Below are 22973 nucleotides of genomic sequence, written 5' to 3' on the forward strand. Positions count from 1 at the left end.
CAACCAGTTTTATTAAAATTGCTGCTGTGCTGTTGGGAGGTGCAAGGCATTTTTATATCATCCATTATGCAGTGATTTCTGCACATTTTAAGTGATAAGTGCTCAATCCATAGCATTTAGCCTATAACACTGCTATTGAGGTGTTTGTTCAGTATACAGTTATTTGCATCTGAACTGATCCAATGACAATGTTAAGCACAGATTTGCACATGATGACCAGCCTTTTAAAGCATTTATATAATTCCGATTTCAAAACCTCTAGATCAGTTTTGTCTTTTAAGGTTATTTTCATAGTCCCTTTCTTTGTGTCCTCGATGCTGTTAGAATTTGAGTCATGGTTGCATGCCCAGGATGTGTCTTCACGCCTGGCCAGACAGCAGCAGTGTGGCTGGATGCCTGGCTAGATGATGAATGACAGTACACAGTACAGGGCAACAGAATGGTTAGGGCTCATTATACTTTAGATTTCACTGACCTCGACGGACACACCCCGGAGTAATCACTGATACCATGCAAAATGTTCATGCTCTTATCTGTACATTATATGCATGTAGTTACATATATCTTTTTGAAAGCAATTTAAAGGTCAAAATGAAAGTCAGAAGTGTCTTTATTTAAATGATGGCATGTGGAACTATGACTAAATCAGAGGCTAGTTGCATACGCATCTCCAGTATTTTTATTGATTTTGATATGTTATGTTAAATAATCATGGATTGGAATGACAGAGAATTGATGATGGAAAGGAAATAATCCAATCATATTTCTATACATTATTACATTGTCCCACAAGTTCCCATGCATCATTGTTATGATAATGAGGCTAATAAATTCAGCAGCAGCCTGTGCCAGAACAGAAAACGGGGCTTTTGCTTTTAGTAATTGGTCAGTCAGTGCTTTACCTCCTTCATTAAATGCATTCAAAATTGCTGCTGAAGTCATAGAATAACTGTTTCTTTTTGTTGTATTTGGTCTTGTTTTTCTTTCACCTATCATTATTCTACAATGCAAATATGCCTGCAGTCTATTATGGACATTCAGAATAGCACCAATTACCAGATAACTGTGCTAAACTTGAATTTCTTTACATACCTGATTAAGAACAGTATATTTGAGTCTATGAAAATAAGACTGTTCACCCTCATTAGGAGGCCAGATTAATCTTATTGGCTTTTGGTGTTTTGTTGAGCTGCCGCTTGTTGTTATAAAACTGAATACAACATAATAGAATAGAATTGAATTGTATAGAATTAGTTCTGGTCATTCAATTTGTTTGTTCTAGACAAAAAGTGTGCCATACTTTTTATAAATGCAATGGAATTTTTCCTGGGGTGGGGGGGTCAGTAAAGAATTATTATTTGCAGTAAAACATTTAAAATGTCACAAAATATTTTTATTTTAAATAAATGCTGTTCTTTTAATCTTAATATTCATAAAAAAAATAGTGAAAAATACATCCTGATTTCCACAAAAATATTAAGTAGCACAGCTTTTCAACAAATCAGCATATTAGAATGATTTCCGAAGGATGTGACGCTGAGACTGAAATAACGGCTGCTTTGCCATCACAGAAATACATTTTACATTTTATTAAAATAGAAAAAAAGTTATTTGAAATTGTAATAATATTTAACAGTTTTACTGTTTTTAATCAAATAATACCACACTGTAAAAAAGTATTTTTCGAGGTTGTAAATAAAACAAAAAAAAACATACTGAAGTATGTTTCACAAGAAAACACTATTTCAGTTTTTCACTTTTTCAACTTCAGTTAGTCTGTAATGTTGCTGTTCGAGCTTAAAAAAGATCTCCAAAGTTACAAAGTTTAAGGTCCACTTCAAAAAGAGATCATTTTTTTAACAGAAATCACTTTTCAAAAACTACAACAACTCATTTGGACTACAATGCATATTTTTCGGGGATTTGTGATGTCACGAATGGGACAAGACCTGGCTGAGATGCAGGTTTCAGGGTGTAGGCGGTTGCGATGGGTCGGGTATTGGTAAACATGATGATTGCTCACCACTGTCAACGTTTTTTGTGCCTTTGAATCATGTCGTCATGTCACTCCGCAAGTAGACCAATAATTTGTCACGATTGAAGTTCAAAGTGTACGCGCACCGTTCTGAATGCGCACACACCCAACCATCAACTCACGTGAACAGCTTCAGTTGACTGACGAAGACCGTGAACACGGGTGATTCATGTAAGCAAATCCAATAAATTGTCTTTCATTTTTATATGCAGGTCTAGTAAAATTTAACCAATCAATTGATCACTTTTGTCATGATTCCATAACATTAATGTTAAACGATTCTGGTCTAACTTTGCAAAGTAGGCTAACGCCATGTTGGTTATTGCCAACATTTTTGTCGTATATGCTCCTGAAATTTAATCTGTGCGACCTAAAAATATATTTGGGAGTAATGTTATATGCGCGGAGCTTATGAGCATATCTGTCCACTAATGACTCGTCCGATTTGCGAACTAATGACTCCTTTGATCCGATTCACTTTAATGAATGCTGATCTGGGTCGAGTTTCCCGATAACGATGTATCTTAGCTCTGAAGAGCGCTCTCAACGTGCAAGGTTATAAACGCTCGCCGCAATTCCATGCGCTTTTCCCGAAAACTTTACTTGACATGAACCCGTTCTACGTGCTACTAAAGAGTCGCTGTCCATTCGCGAAATTCGTGCTGAAATATAACCTATGGAATCGTATTCTGAACGTTCAACCTAATAATCGTCTTCTGTCGTGAATTAGCAATCATAGAAGTCTATAATAAAGCACTGACAAAATGGCTGAACAAAAACACAAGAAAAGATACCTTTAAAAAATATAGAGGCAAATAAAGATGTTATTTTTAATAGATGTAAAGGACACCATAGTAATAAGGAAAAACAAAACACCTGGGAGGACAAGAAATGCCCAATAAATGGCTAGTTTTCGTGCACGTCAGCAGCAAGTTATTGACAGATTTTTTGGATTTCATCCCTATTTTGCCCAGTCTTTGAAGCATATTTTCCACATTACTCCTTTTATGATTTTTTTTGTTCAATCATTTAAATTAGATGTGTATTTACATTTTTCTTCCCTTTTTAATTATTTAATTTATAAATTAATTTAAACAAAAAACAAGTACAATATTTTTTATTAAGTTATTATTATACTATATAAATTATGTCATTGTGTGCGTGTGGTGGGGGGGGGGGTGGGTAAGTGCACCGTATATTTTCCTGCTTTTTTGTCCTTTGTCGATCACACCTATGAGCATAATAGGACCCCTTTAATTATTTGTACATCTACTAGCAATTTCTGAGTGAAAATAGTTTCAAAGTAATTTTTTATGTGCAGCCTTGGTGAGCATAAGAGACTCTTTACATAAATAAATAAAAAATCTTATTAACTTCAAACTTTTAAGTTGTAGTGTATACATGAAATAACTTGCAAATGTTGCATCTAAAATGTAAATTACTGAGTATTATTTTCTTGTTTATAGAACTTGGATAAAGGCAATCAATATCAAATTTGCAATTTTGTGCTGTTGTACTAAGCCATGCAGATATTCAGCTCTTTTGCATACTTGAATAGAATAAAACAGAATAGGTTTATTCCTTTTCCATACACATGTAATGTAAAATATTGAAACAAGCACCATTAAAGTAAATATGGATTTACATAAAAGCACATCCCATTCACATATTTGACAAACCTATATATGGCTACAGTGTGCATCCCATATTCCTTCATTCTCATATAAACAATCCATTTGTGCATTCATACAAACAACCCATTGACACACATCCACTTAGACCCTTAATGGAGATTGCATGTATTGTTTAATATTTTAATAACATTTTAATATTTTAAAATGAAAACTTGAAGCTGCTTTGGGAGAACCTGAATCTTGTATTAGGAGATGCATCTTTTGAGCCTGCATGTTAATAGAGGCACAGGATAGATGGGTCGTTATTGTGGTTTTTACAAGGCAAAATATGATTAGATTAGCATAACATGGTTATATGCAATGATATAAAACATGTACAGATGAATATAGGAACAAATAAATAATAATTTCAGCTTTAATATTTTATTTATTCATATTCATATTTTATGTTGCACTAGTTAATATTTTTGAAGCCAAACATATTCACTGTATTTCATGATTAGTTATGATATGTACTTCCCTAGAAGTGCATTTTCAGATGCAAACTTTACAAGGAAACCTTTAAAAAGCTCAACACTTCACTCCTCACAGAAAACGCTCTTGTTTCTGACTATTGGCATTGGCTTCTTTATTGTTTCTCTCAAGTCTACCCAAGTGATGTTATCCCACCGAGTATGGGCCATGAAAGGGCCTTTTGTGCATGACTAAACATAACAAAAACTGCTGTTTCTTCTTGTCTGTGGTTGAGATATTCTTGTGTACTTATCATTTAGTACTTTTCACATTTTAACAAACAAAAAGCAGTTAATATTCTTGTGTTTTTGTAAGTCAGATATTCTGAATGCCTTTCGGTCTAGTACAATGGTCACTTAAATTCTATTAGTCTCCACATTTTGTTTTCAAGCTTGCTTCATTTGAATGAGTGAACAGACATCAAATGCATAAAGCAGGCAGCAATTTATTTATTTGTCAGCAATGTGCAATCACACCCACACTGATTAGCATTTGAGCATCTCATGTTTTAAGATCTGTTAAATGACTGTTTGATTTTGCAGTTGATGTGAAGCTCAATAAGGGTGTTTTATATGCTCTCTTTAGACGTGTGTAGACGTGCGAGGCCTGTGCGGTCCTGTGAGTGAGGGGGATCATCTGAATTTAAAAGCTTGTTCCCTTGGAGAAGAATATTTATATTTGTAGCATATCAGTCGAATTGAGGGCAGAGGAGGAAGAGGGGACGTGAGTGTGCATAAGCATTAAATAGGTCACCTTGAGTGGGAACGCTGGTTGTGGAGTGCTGTGTTGAGATGACTGTGCAAGGCATTGTGGATAAGATTGTGTGTGACAGAAATCATTGGAAAAGATAACATTTTGCTTGTGAAGCTGGATAACAAAGAGTTATCATATTATAAACATGCTGCTTTTGATTTGTGATTTTATTTTATTTTTATTTTATTATTGTTCATGGCTTGGATGACCGAATATGGTAATAGAAGTTGTTGTAGTTCTTGCAAGGCAGAATCTGTACTGAAATTCCTCAAACACTTTTTTTGAATCTTGAAAGTAATTTTAGCCTGAATTACTTAACATACATTCTTGTTCTAAATTTTTAGGTCTTACATTTAATTGTATTCTTCAAGGATGCCTTAAATTACACCAGAAGATATTTAATATATTTTAAACTTTCCATTCATCAAAGTATCATGGAAAAAAAGATCACAGTTTCCATGAAAATATTGAGCAAACTGTCAAAACTGTTTTCAAAATTGATAATAATAAGAAATGTTTCTTGAGCACCAAATCAATATATTAGAATGATTTTTGAAGGTTCATGTGGCACCCAAGATTGGAGTAACAGTAGAAAATGTATTTTGACAGCATAGGAATAAATTACATTTTAATATATTTTAAAATAGAAAATGGTTATCTGAAATTATAATAATATTTCACAATATTACTTTTTATTGTAGCAAACACACACAAAAAAGGCAGCTTTGGTGTGCACACTTGTTGTTTTTTTGTTTTTGTTTTTTCAAAAACAATAAAATTAATTTTAGTTTTAGGTGTGCTACCTTTTTTGGCATTTGTAAGCATCTTCTAAACTTTTATTGAACTTTTAATACATTTAAGATGCATTGAAACCAGTCTTCTTAAGATCTAAAGTCTAAAAAAGGCCAAGGGTATTAAAGCACTAGATTTGCCAACACAAATTAAATTGTGAGCAGTGATTAATTTTAGTGTCTGGCTGGCCAGACTTAATCTGCCACCGACAACTGAGCCTATGTTATAAATGAAAAGTGTTTGTCTCTTTCACACAAGCATAATTTTATGAGCAGGAATGGTGCTTTAAATCCGGCAGCAGGCATGGTAATACATTGAAAACATCATGAAAGCTTAAAATGGATTTTAATAACTTTTTACAGGATATTATTTAGCACGTTCCTGTGTCATTGTGTGGCTCTCAAGGCTAAGCTGCCCCACCATGTGTAAACATGCCTGTGGTATTAACAATGGCTGTGTAATCAATGGAACACAATCAATATGTGGGACATTCTAGTTCCATTGTATGGATCTTATGGAAGACAGCATGCCGTGCTGCATACTCTACTGCCCAGAGCTTACACAGCCCTGCAGGATTGTCAGACAGTTTAGGGTTCATGGGAATAAAAAAAGCTGAATCAGCTTGGTCAACAAAATCTTTTTGGGTTCATGTCATCTTAGTTGCAAGTTTGTTTACTTTTTTTAATGCATTGAGATTTACTTTTACACTTAGAAACTCTGTTCTTATGAATTTCACGTCCAAATTTGTGAAATCAAAATTAACCTTATTTATGGTCTTGCTTTTATTGTACACAATTTATCAGTGCATGCTATTAAAGAAAACCTTTTTGTCTTCATAATTTCTCTTAGTTTTACATTTAGATTACCTTTGCCATCTTCCAACACTCATTAAAAGTTAATCTTTAGAAACACAAATAATTTAATTAAACTGTTATGTGCAATTTTCTTTTAGCAAACTTCAAAATTAATATTCATTCTCCACACTGTACTTTGTGTACATGGTTGGAGGTCTGAATTAATTTGACATGTTATTTACCATGACTAATTTTAGTTTTTAGTGTATGTAAAATGCACTACTGCTCAAAAGTTTGGAGTCAGTAAGTTGTTTTAATTAATACTTTTATTTATTAAAGTTTATTATGGATTCATTAAATTGATTAAATGTGACAATAAAGACATATATATATAATGTAAGAAACGTTTTTAAAATAAAAAAAAAATGCTGCTCTATTTGCTGCCCACAAAAATATGAAGCAGCACAGCTGGACTGGAGTAATGGCTGCTGGAAAATCAGCTGATACCATCTCAGGAATAAATTTCATTTTAAATAAATTACATTTTAAAATAGAAAACAGGTGTTTTAAATTGTAATATAATTCTGATTTTACTGTATTTTTTGATCAAGTAAATGCAGCCTTGGTGACCATAAGAGGCTTTTTTCAAAAACCTTTGTATAGTATGTGAATTAAAATTCTAAATTTGCACTTTTGTAAATTTTCACTCTTTTTCTTCATTACAAACAAAACTCTCCCTAATAGAGTTCCCTTAAAGAAGCACTGACAAAAGTAAGAGGATTTAATACAGATAACTCTTTAATAGAGACCCCATGATGGAAAGATATCAAGTTTAGCAGTGAACTACTCTGTTTCTCCTGGAGGCAAACAGGGTTTGAGATCACGATACCTTGCCATCTCTGGAACCCAGCTTGGCATGAGCGATGTTTTATTTCCTGTTTTAAGAGCAAGGACAATTAAGGTTGTGCCAGCTTGTTATGGAATATGAAATTAGATCTGTGCTGTTTCTCAACAGTGTAGTTGTACCAACCATACGGATGTTAGAAAGGATGCCAGCATCATTATTAACAAAAGCAGTATTAAACGTCGGCTGACTCTATTTTATGGTTTAGGTATCGGTAAAATTGCATGTAATTATTTCCTAAATAAGTTACTGTAACAGTACCATGCATTTTGTAACAACATGTCTATGCAAAGGTCTCTGTAAAGTTAAACTATTGACTTTTTGCAATCATGTTGAGAGAAATACCCTCTTGAATGATCCAACCTCCCACCCTCTGAATGCTACAGTGGCTATAAAGAAAGCTGTGAAGCTAACGGAATTAAAACAAGCTTGGCGCTTGTAATTCTGCTGTCTGCCCATGCTAGATTTATAGACACACAGGCTCTCATGGACCCACACGTGAGTGACAGTAATGATATATTGACTGCTCTGAGTGCTTTGGACCCCCATCAGCCCCTCTGCTAGTCATTATGTTCCCATCAACAAACCAAAGTCAACAGCCTGTCTTTCACAAGTACACCTGACCTATACATTAACATGCTGTAATCCAAAACGGAAACAACAAGCTTAAGATCAGATTACCTGTCACCAAATATCAGATATGTCATTGTTTGATGTCACTCTGTATTATCACTGAATTCTGTCCAGAAGGCAAAAGCATATTTTTAGTGCATATGCACTTTTGTAAATACAATTATGGGTTGGTCTCCATGGTTATTAGAAATATGAAACACGGATGTTGTGTGTGGTGGGTTTCGAAGCTGTGAAAGTCTCAGCTTCTCTATAAACACCTTTCAGATCTCCCCAACCCCTCCGCTTTCTTCACTGTTCATGACTCATTCACCCCCCTATATATATATATATATATATATATATATACACTTTGAGAGACAGTCAGATTCATCGAGTAAGTGAAAAAGCAAAAAAACTCTGATTCCTAAATGATGTTGCTTTTTCCCCATCAGTTTGTTACACAAGCAAACCTTTATAGTTGAATATAGCTGCAAGCAGCAATTACAGGGTTCAAGCGTTTTTTGAAATACGCATAGACATGGATGGCACCTTGGATAAAGACACCTTGGGTGAAGTCAATTGAAAATTTTATGTTTTTTCCTGTTATAGTGCCACCAAGTTGTCAAACTTCCCAATTCTTTTAATTTGATGAAAGACTGAACTCATTCATATGTGTTCTGAGTTTAAAGTAAATATCTGATTCCATTCGAGGGTTTTCATAAAAGTGGCTCTGCCTAGGATGCCTGTTTTGGCATCCTGTCGCAAGCGTGAATTCCTGATCGAAATTCTTTTGAAATGAAAATCAGATGATTTCATCAGAAATGAAATGGGAGATAGCCTTTTTTTTTTGAGCCAAGGATTCTAATGATACAAGACACTTAAGTCGATGACAAACGCTCTGAGCGATATCATGTTATCGATTGCTGTAGCGTCCCCTATTGGCCAATCGGGACCATACATTGTAGATGTCTCCCCAAATTGAGAAACATGGTAAATCTTTTTTTAAGTGAATCTCTCAGCACTTATTGTACATGTTTGTTTTATAGCACAACCTATAACACACACTTTAACTGTGCCAAATAATTCTCCCATGCATTTATTTCTCCTGTGAAACACAAAAGGAGATGTTTTGAAAGTCAGAGTGGTCCAAACGACATTGAACTATGAGGTTAATATTGTTAGCTGAAACTAAAACTATTTAAACATTTTTGTTATTTCAAATAAAGCTGAAATAAATATAAATATTAGATGAAAAACTAAAACTAAACAAAATTTTTTATTTGAAATACTTGAACAATTTGCACAGGCAACTAACTTAATAAGGTTAAGTTAAAAGTCAAAATTATTGACTGGAAATAATTTTTTTTTTAAATGAACGAAAAATGAAACAAATTAAACCTAAATAATAATATTTGGGGGGAAAGACATGATAAACATTACAAAAGCACAAGCACAACTGATCATAACATTGATCAGATTTTTGAATGTATAGTTGTATCACAGCTATAGTTGTAAGTGATCACAATGCCAGAGTGACCTAAATATAAGTTACACCAGTGGTTCCCAACCTTTTTCAGCTTGCGGCCCACACAACCACACACATATGTTTGCGCGGCCCACTTAAAAAAAATTAACTGACCCCGCTATTGTTGGGTTAATAACTAAGTACTCAGAAGCTAGATTGTTAACTGTATTTATTGAATGAACTAGGGCTGTGCGATATGGACAAAAAAAAAAAACTATCGCGATTTCTTTGATCACTTTTGCGATTGTGACACACCGATATGCTTTTACAGTCATAAATGCATTCAGGATTAATTTGAAACATATTTCAAAAAGAAAACCAATTCGAGCTTTATCAAAAAGTTGTAACGTCTCTAGAACAGACATAAGTCAAAATTATCACTATTGTAAAAAGATGTAACAAAATGTATAGACTTATGGCAAAAAAAATAAATCCCGTGTCCGGGGACTTTTTTTTTCCTTTTTTGCCATGCATTGTTCATAGAGCTCATTAATTGTAGCAGTGCCTCAGGTGTTTGCAGTGTGTATACAGTATGTGTATGCGGTCAGCAGCGAGAGCGCATAAATATAACGCGAAAGCACATTGAAATAATGCATGTTCGCACGCAGATTTCCTTTGCTCTGTCACAAAACCAGACGTACTTGCTCAGATACACGCTGCTCTCGCCCGGAGAGAGTGTGCACACTTAAAACGTGTCTCCTCTCACTTAAACTGCGTCCTGTGCACTCACAACTCTCTCTATGCTCATGTGTTAGATATTAATTATTTTCGCACGTTTTTATTTCTAGGCTTTTACCGCGTGCAGTGTGAATGCTCTGATCCGTTAACATGGGCTTGGAAAAAAGGCGCATCACAGACAGTGTGTGAACCTGGAGTTAGGCATATGCCCAGTCTGTTCTGTTCTCGCGCTAGGCGCAATGCATTCTGATTGGATCGGATTGCATACTACAGGAGGTCAGGGCCGTGCAAAATCGTGCTATAAAGCCGTTTAGAAAACACTCAAAATCGTGATTTTATGATGATTTCTATTAATCGCACAGCCCTAGAATGGACTGGAAATGAACAGAAAATAACTCTGGCTGGCACCGCTCAGCAAAACGGGAAAACCAGATCCAGGCAGAGCTCGGCAGCGGGTAGATATTCACCGGAGCAAGCAGTCAGGAGGAAACACAACAGCCATTTATGCATGTTTGAATTTGTTGTTCTGTAGCATATGCAGCAAAAATATCTAAGATAAATTGGTGGTTTATTCTTAAACCAATCAGCGAGCTCGAATAGTGGAAGCATAGTAACAGTTTAATATTTCTTTTTTGTTATTTAATTATATATATGAAATGATGTTATGTTATGACTTAGACATTTTTACATATATTAACAATATTATTTCTTCTAATAGTAATTGGCGTAATAGTAACTGCAATACCACAGGTTCAAAACCACTGAGTTACACAGTAAAGAGTAGGAGAGTGTTTTCCACTTTCAAAAGGAGGGAGATTCAATTCAATTTAATTCGTTTATTTGTATAGAACTTTTCATGATACAAATCATTGCAAAGCAACTTTACGTAAAATTAAGTTTCTACAATATTTAGTAGTAGCTTATAAGTGGTGACTGTCAGTTTATGTGCACATGATGACATGAAATCAGAGCACAGTCAAATAATTTCATCAAAATCACAATTAAACATGGGACTATACGATCTGAAAACTGGAATATCCTTGAAAGTTGGTGGACTTGATTAGTTTAGACTTTGCAAAGTTCTGTATTATGTTCTACAATATGTACTTCACAAAATATTTCCTCTAGTTCTGTCTGAAGTTAAAGACAAAGGTAAGCGCATTATTTTTGTTAATTTATTATTGTCGGCTTATCGTACAGTATGAATCAATGAAAGACACAGTTTTGAGTGTCATGGTGTGTGCATGAATTAGTGTGAAAAACCTGCCGAACACTTATATTGGGCACTTTTTGCATTTTAATTGGCTCATTCTGACTGTTGACATTGAAAAGTTTTGGCAGTTTGTTCAAGGGTATCGGTTAATTTCTTAAATGTCATTTTGAAATAGTGTCTGCTTGCATATTTTAGTCATATTTGATAACTCTCTTTAATGTATTTGCCCTGATTTGATGCATTTTCCTGGGAAATGTATCTTTTTTTTATTTATTATTTTGTCAAAAATTGTCCTTATCAACCTTGATTGACATGGCAATAACATTCTTTATTAATAACATTATTTAAACAGGTAAAGATTTTGGCGTTTTTGTTGGAGTTGGTGGGTTTTGGCGAGTTTTTGTCTTGTAAATCATCCCCAGTCTGCCAACACTGGGTCTGACTAGTCTAGTCTTATACTAGAAGCCTAGGTAGGCCTGACCATGCATTGTAATTAAAGCAGCCAGGTTGTGCAAGTAGACCATGCAGGGGTCTGGTAACTCAATATGGAAAAGCTACTCCTATATCCAGCCCCACATGCATGCTGTGCCTCTTAATAATTTCTGATCATGAATCATATCTGTTCATGACAAGCTGTGCTTAAAGTGAAAATGACTTGTAGTTCCACTGCGGAGGAGAAGTATGAGGAAGCCTTCAAGGCATTTGCTTCTGCACCGGAGGCGTCAGGTAGAGCTAGCGCCGGGATCCAACCTTGTTGTAGGAGTTTCAGTTGGGATATTCTTTCAGTTTAATTGCAGCTGGTTCAAATGCTGGCCTCTCCGGTGTGCTGAAATATTCAGGGTTTGGGCATTTTATGGATTTTGTCCAAGAGTTTACAAACAGGTCTTTTAGTTGGAGGGTTTTCTGAAAACTGAAAAATAGTGCTATAAACTGTGCATTGTTGTTTCTTTTTGCCTTAATAAGCCTTATAATACACACTGTGGTGATACCATGGTACAGTGATGTTATCAGATTTTATTAGATCAAATTGTGAGATACTTGCGAAGTTTGGGGTTTTAAGTTTTTTTTTATGTTTATGAATGACATCTCTAATGCTTACTAAGATTGCATTTATTTGATAGAAAATACAGTAAAAACTGTAATACTGTCAAATATTATTACATTACTCTGCTCCAGTCTACAATGTCACAGGATCTTTCAGAAATCATTCTAAAATGCTGATTTGGTGTTTAATCAAAATGTATTACTATTATCCATGTTGAAAACCACTGTGCTGCATAACATTATATATTATTATATATCTTTACGATTCTTATATCTTATATATCTATACAATTTTTGTGAATAGAAAGTTTAAAATAACATTGTTGATTTGAAATAGAAATCTTTTGAAACATTATTAATGTCCTTAATGTATAAAAGTATTAGTTTCTTTTAAAAAAATCTTACTGACCCCAAACTTGTAATGTGTATGTAAATTGTATATATGTGCAAAAAAAAAAAAAAAAATCATGGTAAAACCTTTCTGCAAGTGAATTTGTCAGCACTTACTGAATGTGTTTGCTGTATAGACCAACCTATAACACACTTTAACTGTGCCAAATAATTCATCCCAGTTTAGATATTTCCCTTTATATCAAACTTGTTAGCAGCGGACAGTTATAATACTGCCTTTGACATACACATGCTACAGAATTCAGAAGAATTATGTTTAATATCCATTTATCTGGGCACTAAAGTCTATAACACTGGCTGGAATTTGTCCTGAGTGAGTGTTTACTGAATAGAATTGTTATAAATGGATGGGTTTTAGCAGCTAGCATGTTCTGATGCTTTCTCCGTGAAGCGTGCTGTAGTGCAAATTGAAAGCTCTGAATGACAAATGTAGTCAAAAGAGGCTTCGTCCAACACCACAGATGACAGGGACTCAGTGTGACTGACTGTGGGCTGGTGAACACATGGCTAAATATGTGCATGCAATACTTCCGCCTAATAATTAGACATCCGAATATAAAATTATTATCTATTCTTTTAAAACAGGCACATTGTTCCATTTAGCAGAAGCATTGTCAGGAGCTTTAACATGAAAAATACCCTGTTGATACAGCCAGGAAGTAGTTCTTCTAGGTTCAGTCCTTTTGTGCAACTCACAGTTTTACATCTTGAGTCCATTAACAGTTTGCTAATAAAGCTTGTGTTTGAGAAAGAGCTCGAACTGATTTACATATCTGTTTTGCAGGAGACAAAAGAGCTTGTGGCCATTAAGAAGTTCAAGGACAGTGAAGGTAAAAGACTGTTACTACTAAATGCTTGCTTTTTCATCCATGCAGTTTATTGGTTGGAGACTTTGAGATGAACTACAATACTGTTGTGGTTACCATGACACAAAGTATAATTCACATTATTAATCACAGATTCCAAGGCTCTGTTTGGATAGTTATTCAGTATATACACTTTACCCAAGGATTGAAAAATTAGTAATGATCAGCGAAATTATTTTGTATTAGGGCTGCACGATAAATCACATGCCTTTATCATGCGCATCTTGTCAGCAAAGCCAGTTCTGTGATTAGTAGTAAATCTCCATCACATGCTTTCAGATGGACTGGCACTTAATACACAGAGCCCTAAATAACTGACAAGCTACAAGATATAGCGTTTATAATCACAGATGAATCGCCTTTGATTATGTCATAACATTATTGTCGAGCCATTTATTGTTTTTACCGCAACACAACTCCGAATAGACAACTCTGAAAATAAAATACTGAAATGATGACTACAGCTACTGAAAGAATTTACATGTGGTGATGGATATAACTACAGGCTTAAACCAAATGCCGTACCATAAATTTTTCCCCACAAGGTGTCTAAACACACCGGATCTCGAGGGAAATCCGCGCTGAGAAACTCATCCAGCGGCCGAAGGCATTATGATTAGCTTTGGCATGTTTACATCCTAACAGCATTTCTTGTATCAGCAGTTTGTAAGCTGTTTCAGTAGCTGAGGTCTACTAAAAGACTCAAAGGCATCAGGGCTAAAGTGGAGAGAAAAAAAGCGGGTCAGAAAATGTTATTCGTCCAAATGCATCTTCCCATTCTTTTCTCCTCTTCTTATAGCTAGTGTTTTATGGTGTCTCCTTTATCCATACACCTTTTCCTTTTTATTTATTATTCTCAGGTAGGTAAGGAAAGTCGAATCTGGACTAAACTATAACCATTCTGAAAGTACTTACAATTTGCTCAGCAGACTTCCCGATGGTCAGTTCTTGCTTACGGCTCTTAAATTAGTACTCTGGTAGACAATAACTTGTCAATAATATAATATAAGTTTTATTAAAGTTAACAGAAGTTATATAAAAGTACAATAGTAAAGTTACAAAATCAGGTACAATCAGCTGGTAGTAGGCGTCGAGGGATACTGCGCTATTCAGTATCCGTCAATCGAGTCTCTCTCTCAGTCTTTTAAACGTAGACGTCGAACTCTGGTTCCAAGCTCTCTTCTGATGTCATCACCTGGAGTACTGCCAACTCCTCCGCAAAGGCTTTCAGTTGTTTGCTGCGCTTTCCTTTCCAGTATCTTCAGGTCCTTTTTCCTCTTCTTCTCTTAACCATCTGTAACATACACCTTAAAGGATTAGTTCACCCAATAATCAAAATGATGTCATTAATAACTCACCCTCATGTCGTTCCAAACCCGTAAGACCTCCGTTTATCTTTGGAACACAGTTTAAGATATTTTAGATTTAGTTCGAGAGCTCTCAGTCCCTCCATTGAAGCTGTGTGTACGGTATACTGTCCGTGTCCAGAAAGGTAATAAAAACATCTTCAAAATAGTCCATGTGACATCAGAGGGTCAGTTAGAATTTGTTGAAGCATCAAAAATACATTTTGGTCCAAAAATAGCAAAAACTATGACTTTATTCAGCTTTTTCTTCTCTTCCGTTTAGTGATATCCGGTTCACGAACGAATCATTTGATGTAACGGGATCTTTTTGAACCAGTTCACCAGATCGAACTGAATCGTTTGAAACGGTTCTCATCTCCAATAAGCATTAATCCACAAATGACTTAAGCTGTTAACTTTTTTAAGGTGGCTGACACTCCCTCTGAGTTCAAACTAACCAATATCCCGGAGTAATTCATGTACTCAAACAGTAAACTGACTGAACTGCTGTGAAGAGAGAACTGAAGATGAACACAGAGCCGAGTAAGATAACGAACAACAGACTGACTCGTTCACGAGTCAAGAACCGGTTGCATTGGTTTTCGGATCACCAGTACTTCATTCTGACAGTTCGATTCAATAAACCGGTTGAAGAAAACAGTTCACCGGTTCTTTTGCGCTCGACATAATGACGTCATTGGTGATGACTGCCCTTGATTCAAGCCTTTAGTTTACCCTCGCTCATAACATTAGCACAGAATCAGTTCAGAATCAATCACCAAAAGAACCAGTTCGGTTCAGACGCTCTGTGTGTCAGTCTGCTTCACGCTGAATCACACATGCGCAGTATCATCAGCTCCTCGGTTCTCGAATCGGACGCTTCTGACAGAAACAGTTCTTGACTCGAGAATGAGTCAGTCTGTTGTTCGTTATCTGGCTCAGCTCGGTGTTCATCTTCAGTTCTCTCTTCACAGCAGTTCAGTCAGTGTACTGTTTGAGTAAATGAATTACTCCGGGATATTGGTTTGTTTGAACTCAGAGGGAGTGTCAACCACATTAAAAAAGTTAACAGCTTAAGTAATTTGTGGATTAATGCGTATTGGAGACACGAACCGTTTAAAACGATTCAGTTCGATTTGGTAAACTGGTTCAAGAAGATCCGGTTACATCGAGTGATTCGTTCGCATACCGGATATCACTAAACTGCTTTGTTTTGAACTCTCTCACAACAGACACGGAAGAGAAGACAATGCTGAATAAAGTCGTAGTTTTTGCTATTTTTGGACCAAAATGTATTTTCGATGCTTCAAAAAATTCTAACTGACCCTCTGATGTCACATGGACTATTTTGAAGATGTTTTTCTTACCTTTCTGGACACGGACAGTATACCATACACACAGTTTCAATGGGGGGACTGAGAGCTCTCGGACTAAATCTAAAATATCTTAAACTGTGTTCCAAAGATAAACGGAGGTCTTACTGGTTTGGAACGACATGAACACAGGGTGAGTTATTAATGACATAATTTTGATTATTAGGTGAACTAACCCTTTAACTACTACATTTTCCATTTATCATGAAATAATTTCTAATACATAAGTGCTTTCTACTCTAAATCAGTCAATACATACATTTCATGCAAGTAAGCAGTTTTCTTAATGGTAGTGAAATCACACAATACATTTTCCATTCAGCATTAATTATTGGGTTCCATATTTGTACTTAAAAAAGCATTATTACTACTTAGTAGAAAGTTTATTTTAGTTTAGTTTAAAGCAAATCAAGCATTAATCAAGACAGTACAATTGCAAAATCATCATCTCCATTAACACTAGGAAATCAGTGAAGTCTTATGTTGTTTCTCTTGTTGCCCCTCCAACTGAAAAATACAACCAAATGCCACACAATATGGTATCGTATCAGTATTTTATTTTCTGAGTTGTGTATTCTGAGTTGTTTCACAGTAAAAAGCGTCAGTAGCTGACAGAGTACAACCATTTGACGTCATCAATGCAGAATAAACTGTGCACATAAAATAATGGCGCCTCTCATAGTTTAAAAACTATGTTGATTTTTTGAATAACATATATCTTTCATTGGAGGCATGCTGTCGCACATCTGACAAGCCACCGTGCACAACAGAGAACACTCGCCGACAAATTGTGCTTGATACTCATTTCCGCTGACACTTTCCAGCCAAGTATTTGATTCCTCCTACTCTCGTCGATACTTTTGCATCCGCTTTCGTTTCAGCGCTGGACGTGGGGGGGTATCTGGAGCAGCCTCCGCCATTCTTTCAAATCGACTCTCTGCCAAGGAACCCGCCCTCCTCTGACTCTGATTGGCCGTGAACCTGAAACAAACCAATCAATCCAACAATGGCAGCGAGTATTACCCAATCAGGGGCTGAATAGGACGAGTCTTCACAGAATGCCGTTGGGATGATATGCATGAGATGCTGTATTGAAGACAACTCCAAAAATACGGGACAAACCCCATCCCGTATTGATTCAAAACGGGACACACTATTTTATTCTCAAATACGGGAAGTTTCCGTATTTTAAGGGACGGGTGGCAACCCTAATCATGCCATCAAATTTGGTTATTCAGTATACGAAAATGGTTTAGTCTATTGACATGAAATCTGTAACTATTTGCCAGCATGGTCTGAACATGATCTGATTCTAATTTGGAAAAATCAGACCTTTTGTCTAGGAGGAGTTTAAAAAAGTAGGTTTTAAAATGGCGGCAAGAAAGCTTGGCAAACTATGGCAATATTGTTATCCATGTTCTTGGTGTGACCCAAGGAATCTATTAAGACCTGTCTCATGACCCAGTCTTCCTTCCTGGTATTGTCGTACTTTTAAAGTTTTCCCGCTGGTTAATGACACAAGATGTTGCCCAGCGGTAACCAATTCCAGTGCTCACAGACATATTTTGCATGTCCCGCTTAGTTAACACACCCGATTCAGATGACCAACTCGAGCTACATGAATGAACTGTGTTCCGATCGATATGATCCCTACAAGGTGTTCATTGCTCCCTTCTCCCTGAGCAGGGGTTTACTTCACTTTGGAACATGGACTGGAATTGGGAACCGCTGATCTAGCCTATTTTAGTAATGTTATCTCTAGTATTCTGGTCTGTGAGCATAAATGCATTCAGGGGGCGTGGCTTTGGACGGCGATTGCAGGGGGGGTGGGACGTTCACTTTCAGTGCTATCAGGCTGATGTTGGCATTGTCTGAGATCTCCTATTGCACCTTTAATGGCAATTTCATTTTTTTCAATTATAGTGCCACCAAGAGCCACAGTCCCACCAAAATTTTCATGTGTTCACAGAGTTCATCCATACATACTGTATGTGTGTGTCAACTGGTGAAAATATCTTATTTTGTTTTGGAGTTATAGACATATCGGTTGCACTTTATTTTACAGTACGTGTACTAACATGTACTTATAGTGTACTTAGAAAGTCTAAGAAAGTTCTGGTAACACAAGGTAACTACATGGGGTTGGGTTAGGTTTAGGGGTAGGTTCAGGGTTAGTACCTAGTTATTACATAGTTATTGTAATTACTATAATAAGTACATAGTATGTACACGAGGAACAGGACTGTAAAATAAAGTGCTACCGACATATCTATGAGAACAACAAAATAATAATAATTCTGACTTTTGCATTTTTTTTATTTTTTATTTTTATTTTATTATATTATTTTGCCACTTACAATAAAATAGTTTTAAATTTGGGCACTTTTATACAGCCAGTGACCTATATTTCTGAATTTCCTACAGTGGTTTTGAATATATTTGCAAAACCTGTTTGAAGGCTAAATTACAACGCTGCACAAACCTTAAGGGGAAACGCATCATATTTGTGATATAGGCCACTTTCGACTTTGAACAGTTGGTGGCGCTAGAGGGATTGCATTAGAGACTCCACTCTTGCTATGGTGATTACTATAGATAGATCAGACTGTCCTCTATCTGTTTGCCAAATTTCATAACTTTCCCGCAAGCAGTACTATGGGCTGCCATAGAAGAACAACGTCAATGGATACAATAGGTGCCTATGCACCTTTGGTGCTTGTCCCCTAATAATAAGAAAACTAACAGATACAATAGGTAGAATAGCACCTTCATTGATTGGCCCCTAAATAAAATAACAGTTGCTAACAGAGATTAATGGTTGAGCTTTCAAGAAAATGGCATGAGATTGTCTTTCCATCTTACTATAGAAAGGTTCCAAATGATGTCATCATGTTAGATACATTTTTAGCTTATTTTCATGCTAATTAATTTTGATGATAGGTGATTTTATATTTTAGAGTTTCACAACAAAAAGACATTAACACCTATAATACACTAAAACAAGGTTTGTGAGAAGTGCCTTTTATAATGTAATTTTACTTTGTAATTGAGAGCTCCATATCACAATTATTTTACTCAAGAAAACACAAGCCCCCTTTCAATCTTGCCTAACCCCCTGTGTGTTCCCACAGAGAATGAGGAAGTTAAAGAAACGACGTTACGAGAGCTCAAGATGCTCCGTACCCTGAAGCAAGACAACATTGTAGAACTGAAGGAGGCTTTCCGTCGACGGGGAAAACTCTATCTAGTGTTTGAATATGTGGAGAAGGTCAGCTCTAAACACTTCTTTTACTTTCTTATTCATTTGTAGTAGTCTGAATTGTAGTTCAGATGACATGGTGACAGTTTCTTGCTTGTGTTTTGCTGTATTTTTCAGAATATGTTGGAGTTGTTGGAGGAATTGCCTAATGGTGCGCTACCTGATAAAGTACGAAGCTACATCTTTCAGCTGATCAAAGCTATTCACTGGTGCCACAAAAATGAGATCGTTCACAGGGGTATGACAAACTATGTGCTGTTTATAGATTGCAATCTTCATAAATTTTACTCTATCTATCTATCTGTCTGTCTGTCTGTCTGTCTGTCTGTCTATATATATATGTCTGTGTAGACAGATTTGCAACACTGAAGACTACAGTAATAGCTACTGATAATTCAGACAATTTATGTATGTGCGCCTATTTTATTATGTGAGTTGAACTCTAACGTTTTAAAACTGAATATTATTGTATTTTAATTAAGTATTTTGTAAGGTAGTTGTGATTTAACAGTAATTAGAATCAACTTTCAACATCAGTGATGTATTTTACCTATTTTTATGCAATTTTCAACATGTCTTTTTTATCGTGTAATCTTTTTGTACTAAATGGCGTCTTCAACACAAGTTGAGCTCACGAAGTAATTATCCATCCCTTTTTATCTAATTTGCAGATATCAAGCCTGAAAATCTCCTCATCAGCTCCAATGATATCCTGAAGCTGTGTGATTTTGGTGAGCAAAGCTTTCAGTCGTCTGATTCAGGACCCTCCACCTCCATATTCACACTGATCTCTCTCGCTGAATGCTTGGTCTCCTTTCCAGACATCATGAGTCTCGCAGTGACGTCTGAAAAGAAAATAAAAATTGGGTCTGAGTGGAAGGGAATTCCTGTTTTTGTCCAAATCATACTGTTGCAAAGATTTGAGTGACAGCTTATTTTCTGGAATGTAAATTTTGAGTTAATTTTGGGTCATTCCAAATATATGATTTCAAGACTGAAAAGAAAGACTGCTGAAATATCACAGAAAATGACTTTATTAGCAGTGCTGGGGAGTAACTTACTATACTGAAGCTACTGGTCAATTTAATGGGAAAAGGGGATTATATTGTAAATATATAACATAATTTTGAATATATTATTATTATTATTACAAATATTTATATATTGTTCATTTATGTAATTATATAGTTGTATCATTTACAATTATGTCATCTTAATTTATCATATAAGAATATACAGTATTTATACACAATGTGTCCAAATATTGTTGATTTCACAGTTATATCATAATTTATCAAATATTTATGTGAAGCGTGTGCGTGTTTATTCGTTTAAAAATATATAAATTAACAATACAGTGTGTTTTTAAACACATTAACACACACACATTACATATTATACATTATGCTATAATTGTACATCAGATGATAAAATACACTTTTTTTCTGTAACCAGATAAGTATTTACAGGTATCTAGCATAAAAACCAATGACAACATTGCATATCATAAACAGCAGCATTCATTAAATCTATTATGTTGTATAATTCTACGCCAAAATAATCTTATATAAAAACAAATTGTTATATTCTGTATGTTGCTACAAAAAACTACTTTTTCTTTCAAAAATAGACAATGTTGTGCAAGCATTAAAAATAGAGATGTTTGGTTTTCGCACAAAACGCTACACTACTAATTATAAAATAGATACTAAAAACACTGAAGTACTGCCAAGCTATAATAAAAAATGCTTCTCTTTGTTAAGAGAATTAACAATATTTCAAAATAATAATAATAATAACTTGACTGTAATTTCAATTATGAGTAGCTTTTAGCTTGACAATCAGTTTCAAAGTGTTTTCCCCTACACTGGTTGGTAGGATTGTGACTCTAGAAGATACAATCAAAACACAGGCTAGCGTCTCAGTACCTGATAAATCATATTTTGTGCCTCCCAGCCTCCAGGTTCTGCTCCTGATGGAATGTATATATTTACTCAGGGTTAAATTTTCCCTCAACACTGAATGCCATAGAAATTGAGCATGACTCACTCAACAGGCTTCTCTCTAAGACTTTTATTTTTAGAGAAGATTAATTAAGATCTCTGAATGTTGTGTGCAGTCTTGCTCATGCCAGAGACCCTTTCTCTTTTCTCTTCTCCCTACATCTTTCTATCCTGGCTGGCCAATCCTGCAGGCTTTGCCCGCAATCTCTCTGAAGGCAGTGATGCTAACTACACGGAGTATGTGGCGACCAGGTGGTACCGCTCACCTGAACTGCTCCTGGGGTAAGTCCTCATATCTGTACTTCCTGTTCTGTTTTTCCAGAGACACAATAACTAAAACATGTATTTAAAAAAAAAAATGGCTAAAGGCATGAAAACTCAAACTCTCCTCAAATAGAATCACGATTGTTAATTGAGGGCACATCCTTTTTTTAAACTGTTGATTTGATATATCCATTAGATGTGACATCAAGAGTGCGGTGCATGATTATTTGTCCTTGTTGCCATTGAAGCATTATTTTCTAGTGTGTGCCACTAGACTAGATGAATGCGGTGAAACATTTTTTCAAACTCTCACCATTTAAATTCCACCCACACAAATATTCTCTCCCTCCCTTTTGCTGTGTGTTAGTGCAAAGATTTGTCTCAGTTTTATGTCTATGTATTTGCCTGTCTCTGCATGCAACTTTCCTCATCCCTCTTTCATTTTCAATGGTGTCATTGTATAAAACTTTAACCCTAAGCATGACACTCGTCCTGCACCGTTTGTGCTACAGACATTCAAATGATGCTGCTTTGAAAACTATTGCTGTTACTTTTCTTTAAGTTGTCAAATGTATGATTTTTGCCTTTCAGATCCTTTGACTTCTTTTTGAAGAGCTATATTTAGGGAACTAAGGACCTGTATTTCAGAAACATCCAAACTTAGAATCATATCCTGTCTTTTTAGTAACCATTGTAATTTCACTTAGGAACTAAAACTTTCCAAATCTTAAAGGGATAGTTCACCCCAAATGAAAATTCTGCATTTACTCACCCTGATTTACTCACAAAAACCTGTATCAGTTTATTTCTTCAGTTGAACACAAGGAAGATATTTTGAATAATCATGGTAACCAGACAGTTGACGGTAGCTATTGGCTTCCATAATATATGATGGAAGTCAATGGCTACCATCAACTGTTTAGTTACCAACATTTTTAATAATGTCTTCTTTTG

The 22973-nt window shown here is 35.5% G+C and overlaps 1 protein-coding gene across 5 annotated transcripts in view; it reads left to right on the forward strand.

Moving 5' to 3' along the window:
* LOC132119567 (cyclin-dependent kinase-like 5) overlaps positions 1–22973 on the forward strand; it is a 34724-nt gene that overhangs the window by 925 nt on the left and 10826 nt on the right. For all 5 annotated transcript variants that reach the window (XM_059529632.1, XM_059529636.1, XM_059529633.1 and 2 more), the window contains exons 3-7: positions 13693–13738; positions 19625–19761; positions 19870–19990; positions 20424–20483; positions 21947–22037. In XM_059529632.1, the coding sequence (XP_059385615.1) occupies positions 13693–13738; positions 19625–19761; positions 19870–19990; positions 20424–20483; positions 21947–22037 (455 nt within the window). The remainder of the gene's footprint in view (positions 1–13692; positions 13739–19624; positions 19762–19869; positions 19991–20423; positions 20484–21946; positions 22038–22973) is intronic.

The sequence above is a fragment of the Carassius carassius genome, chromosome 38 (genome assembly GCF_963082965.1).
Source record: "Carassius carassius chromosome 38, fCarCar2.1, whole genome shotgun sequence".
In the NCBI taxonomy this organism is placed as follows: Eukaryota; Metazoa; Chordata; class Actinopteri; order Cypriniformes; family Cyprinidae; genus Carassius; species Carassius carassius.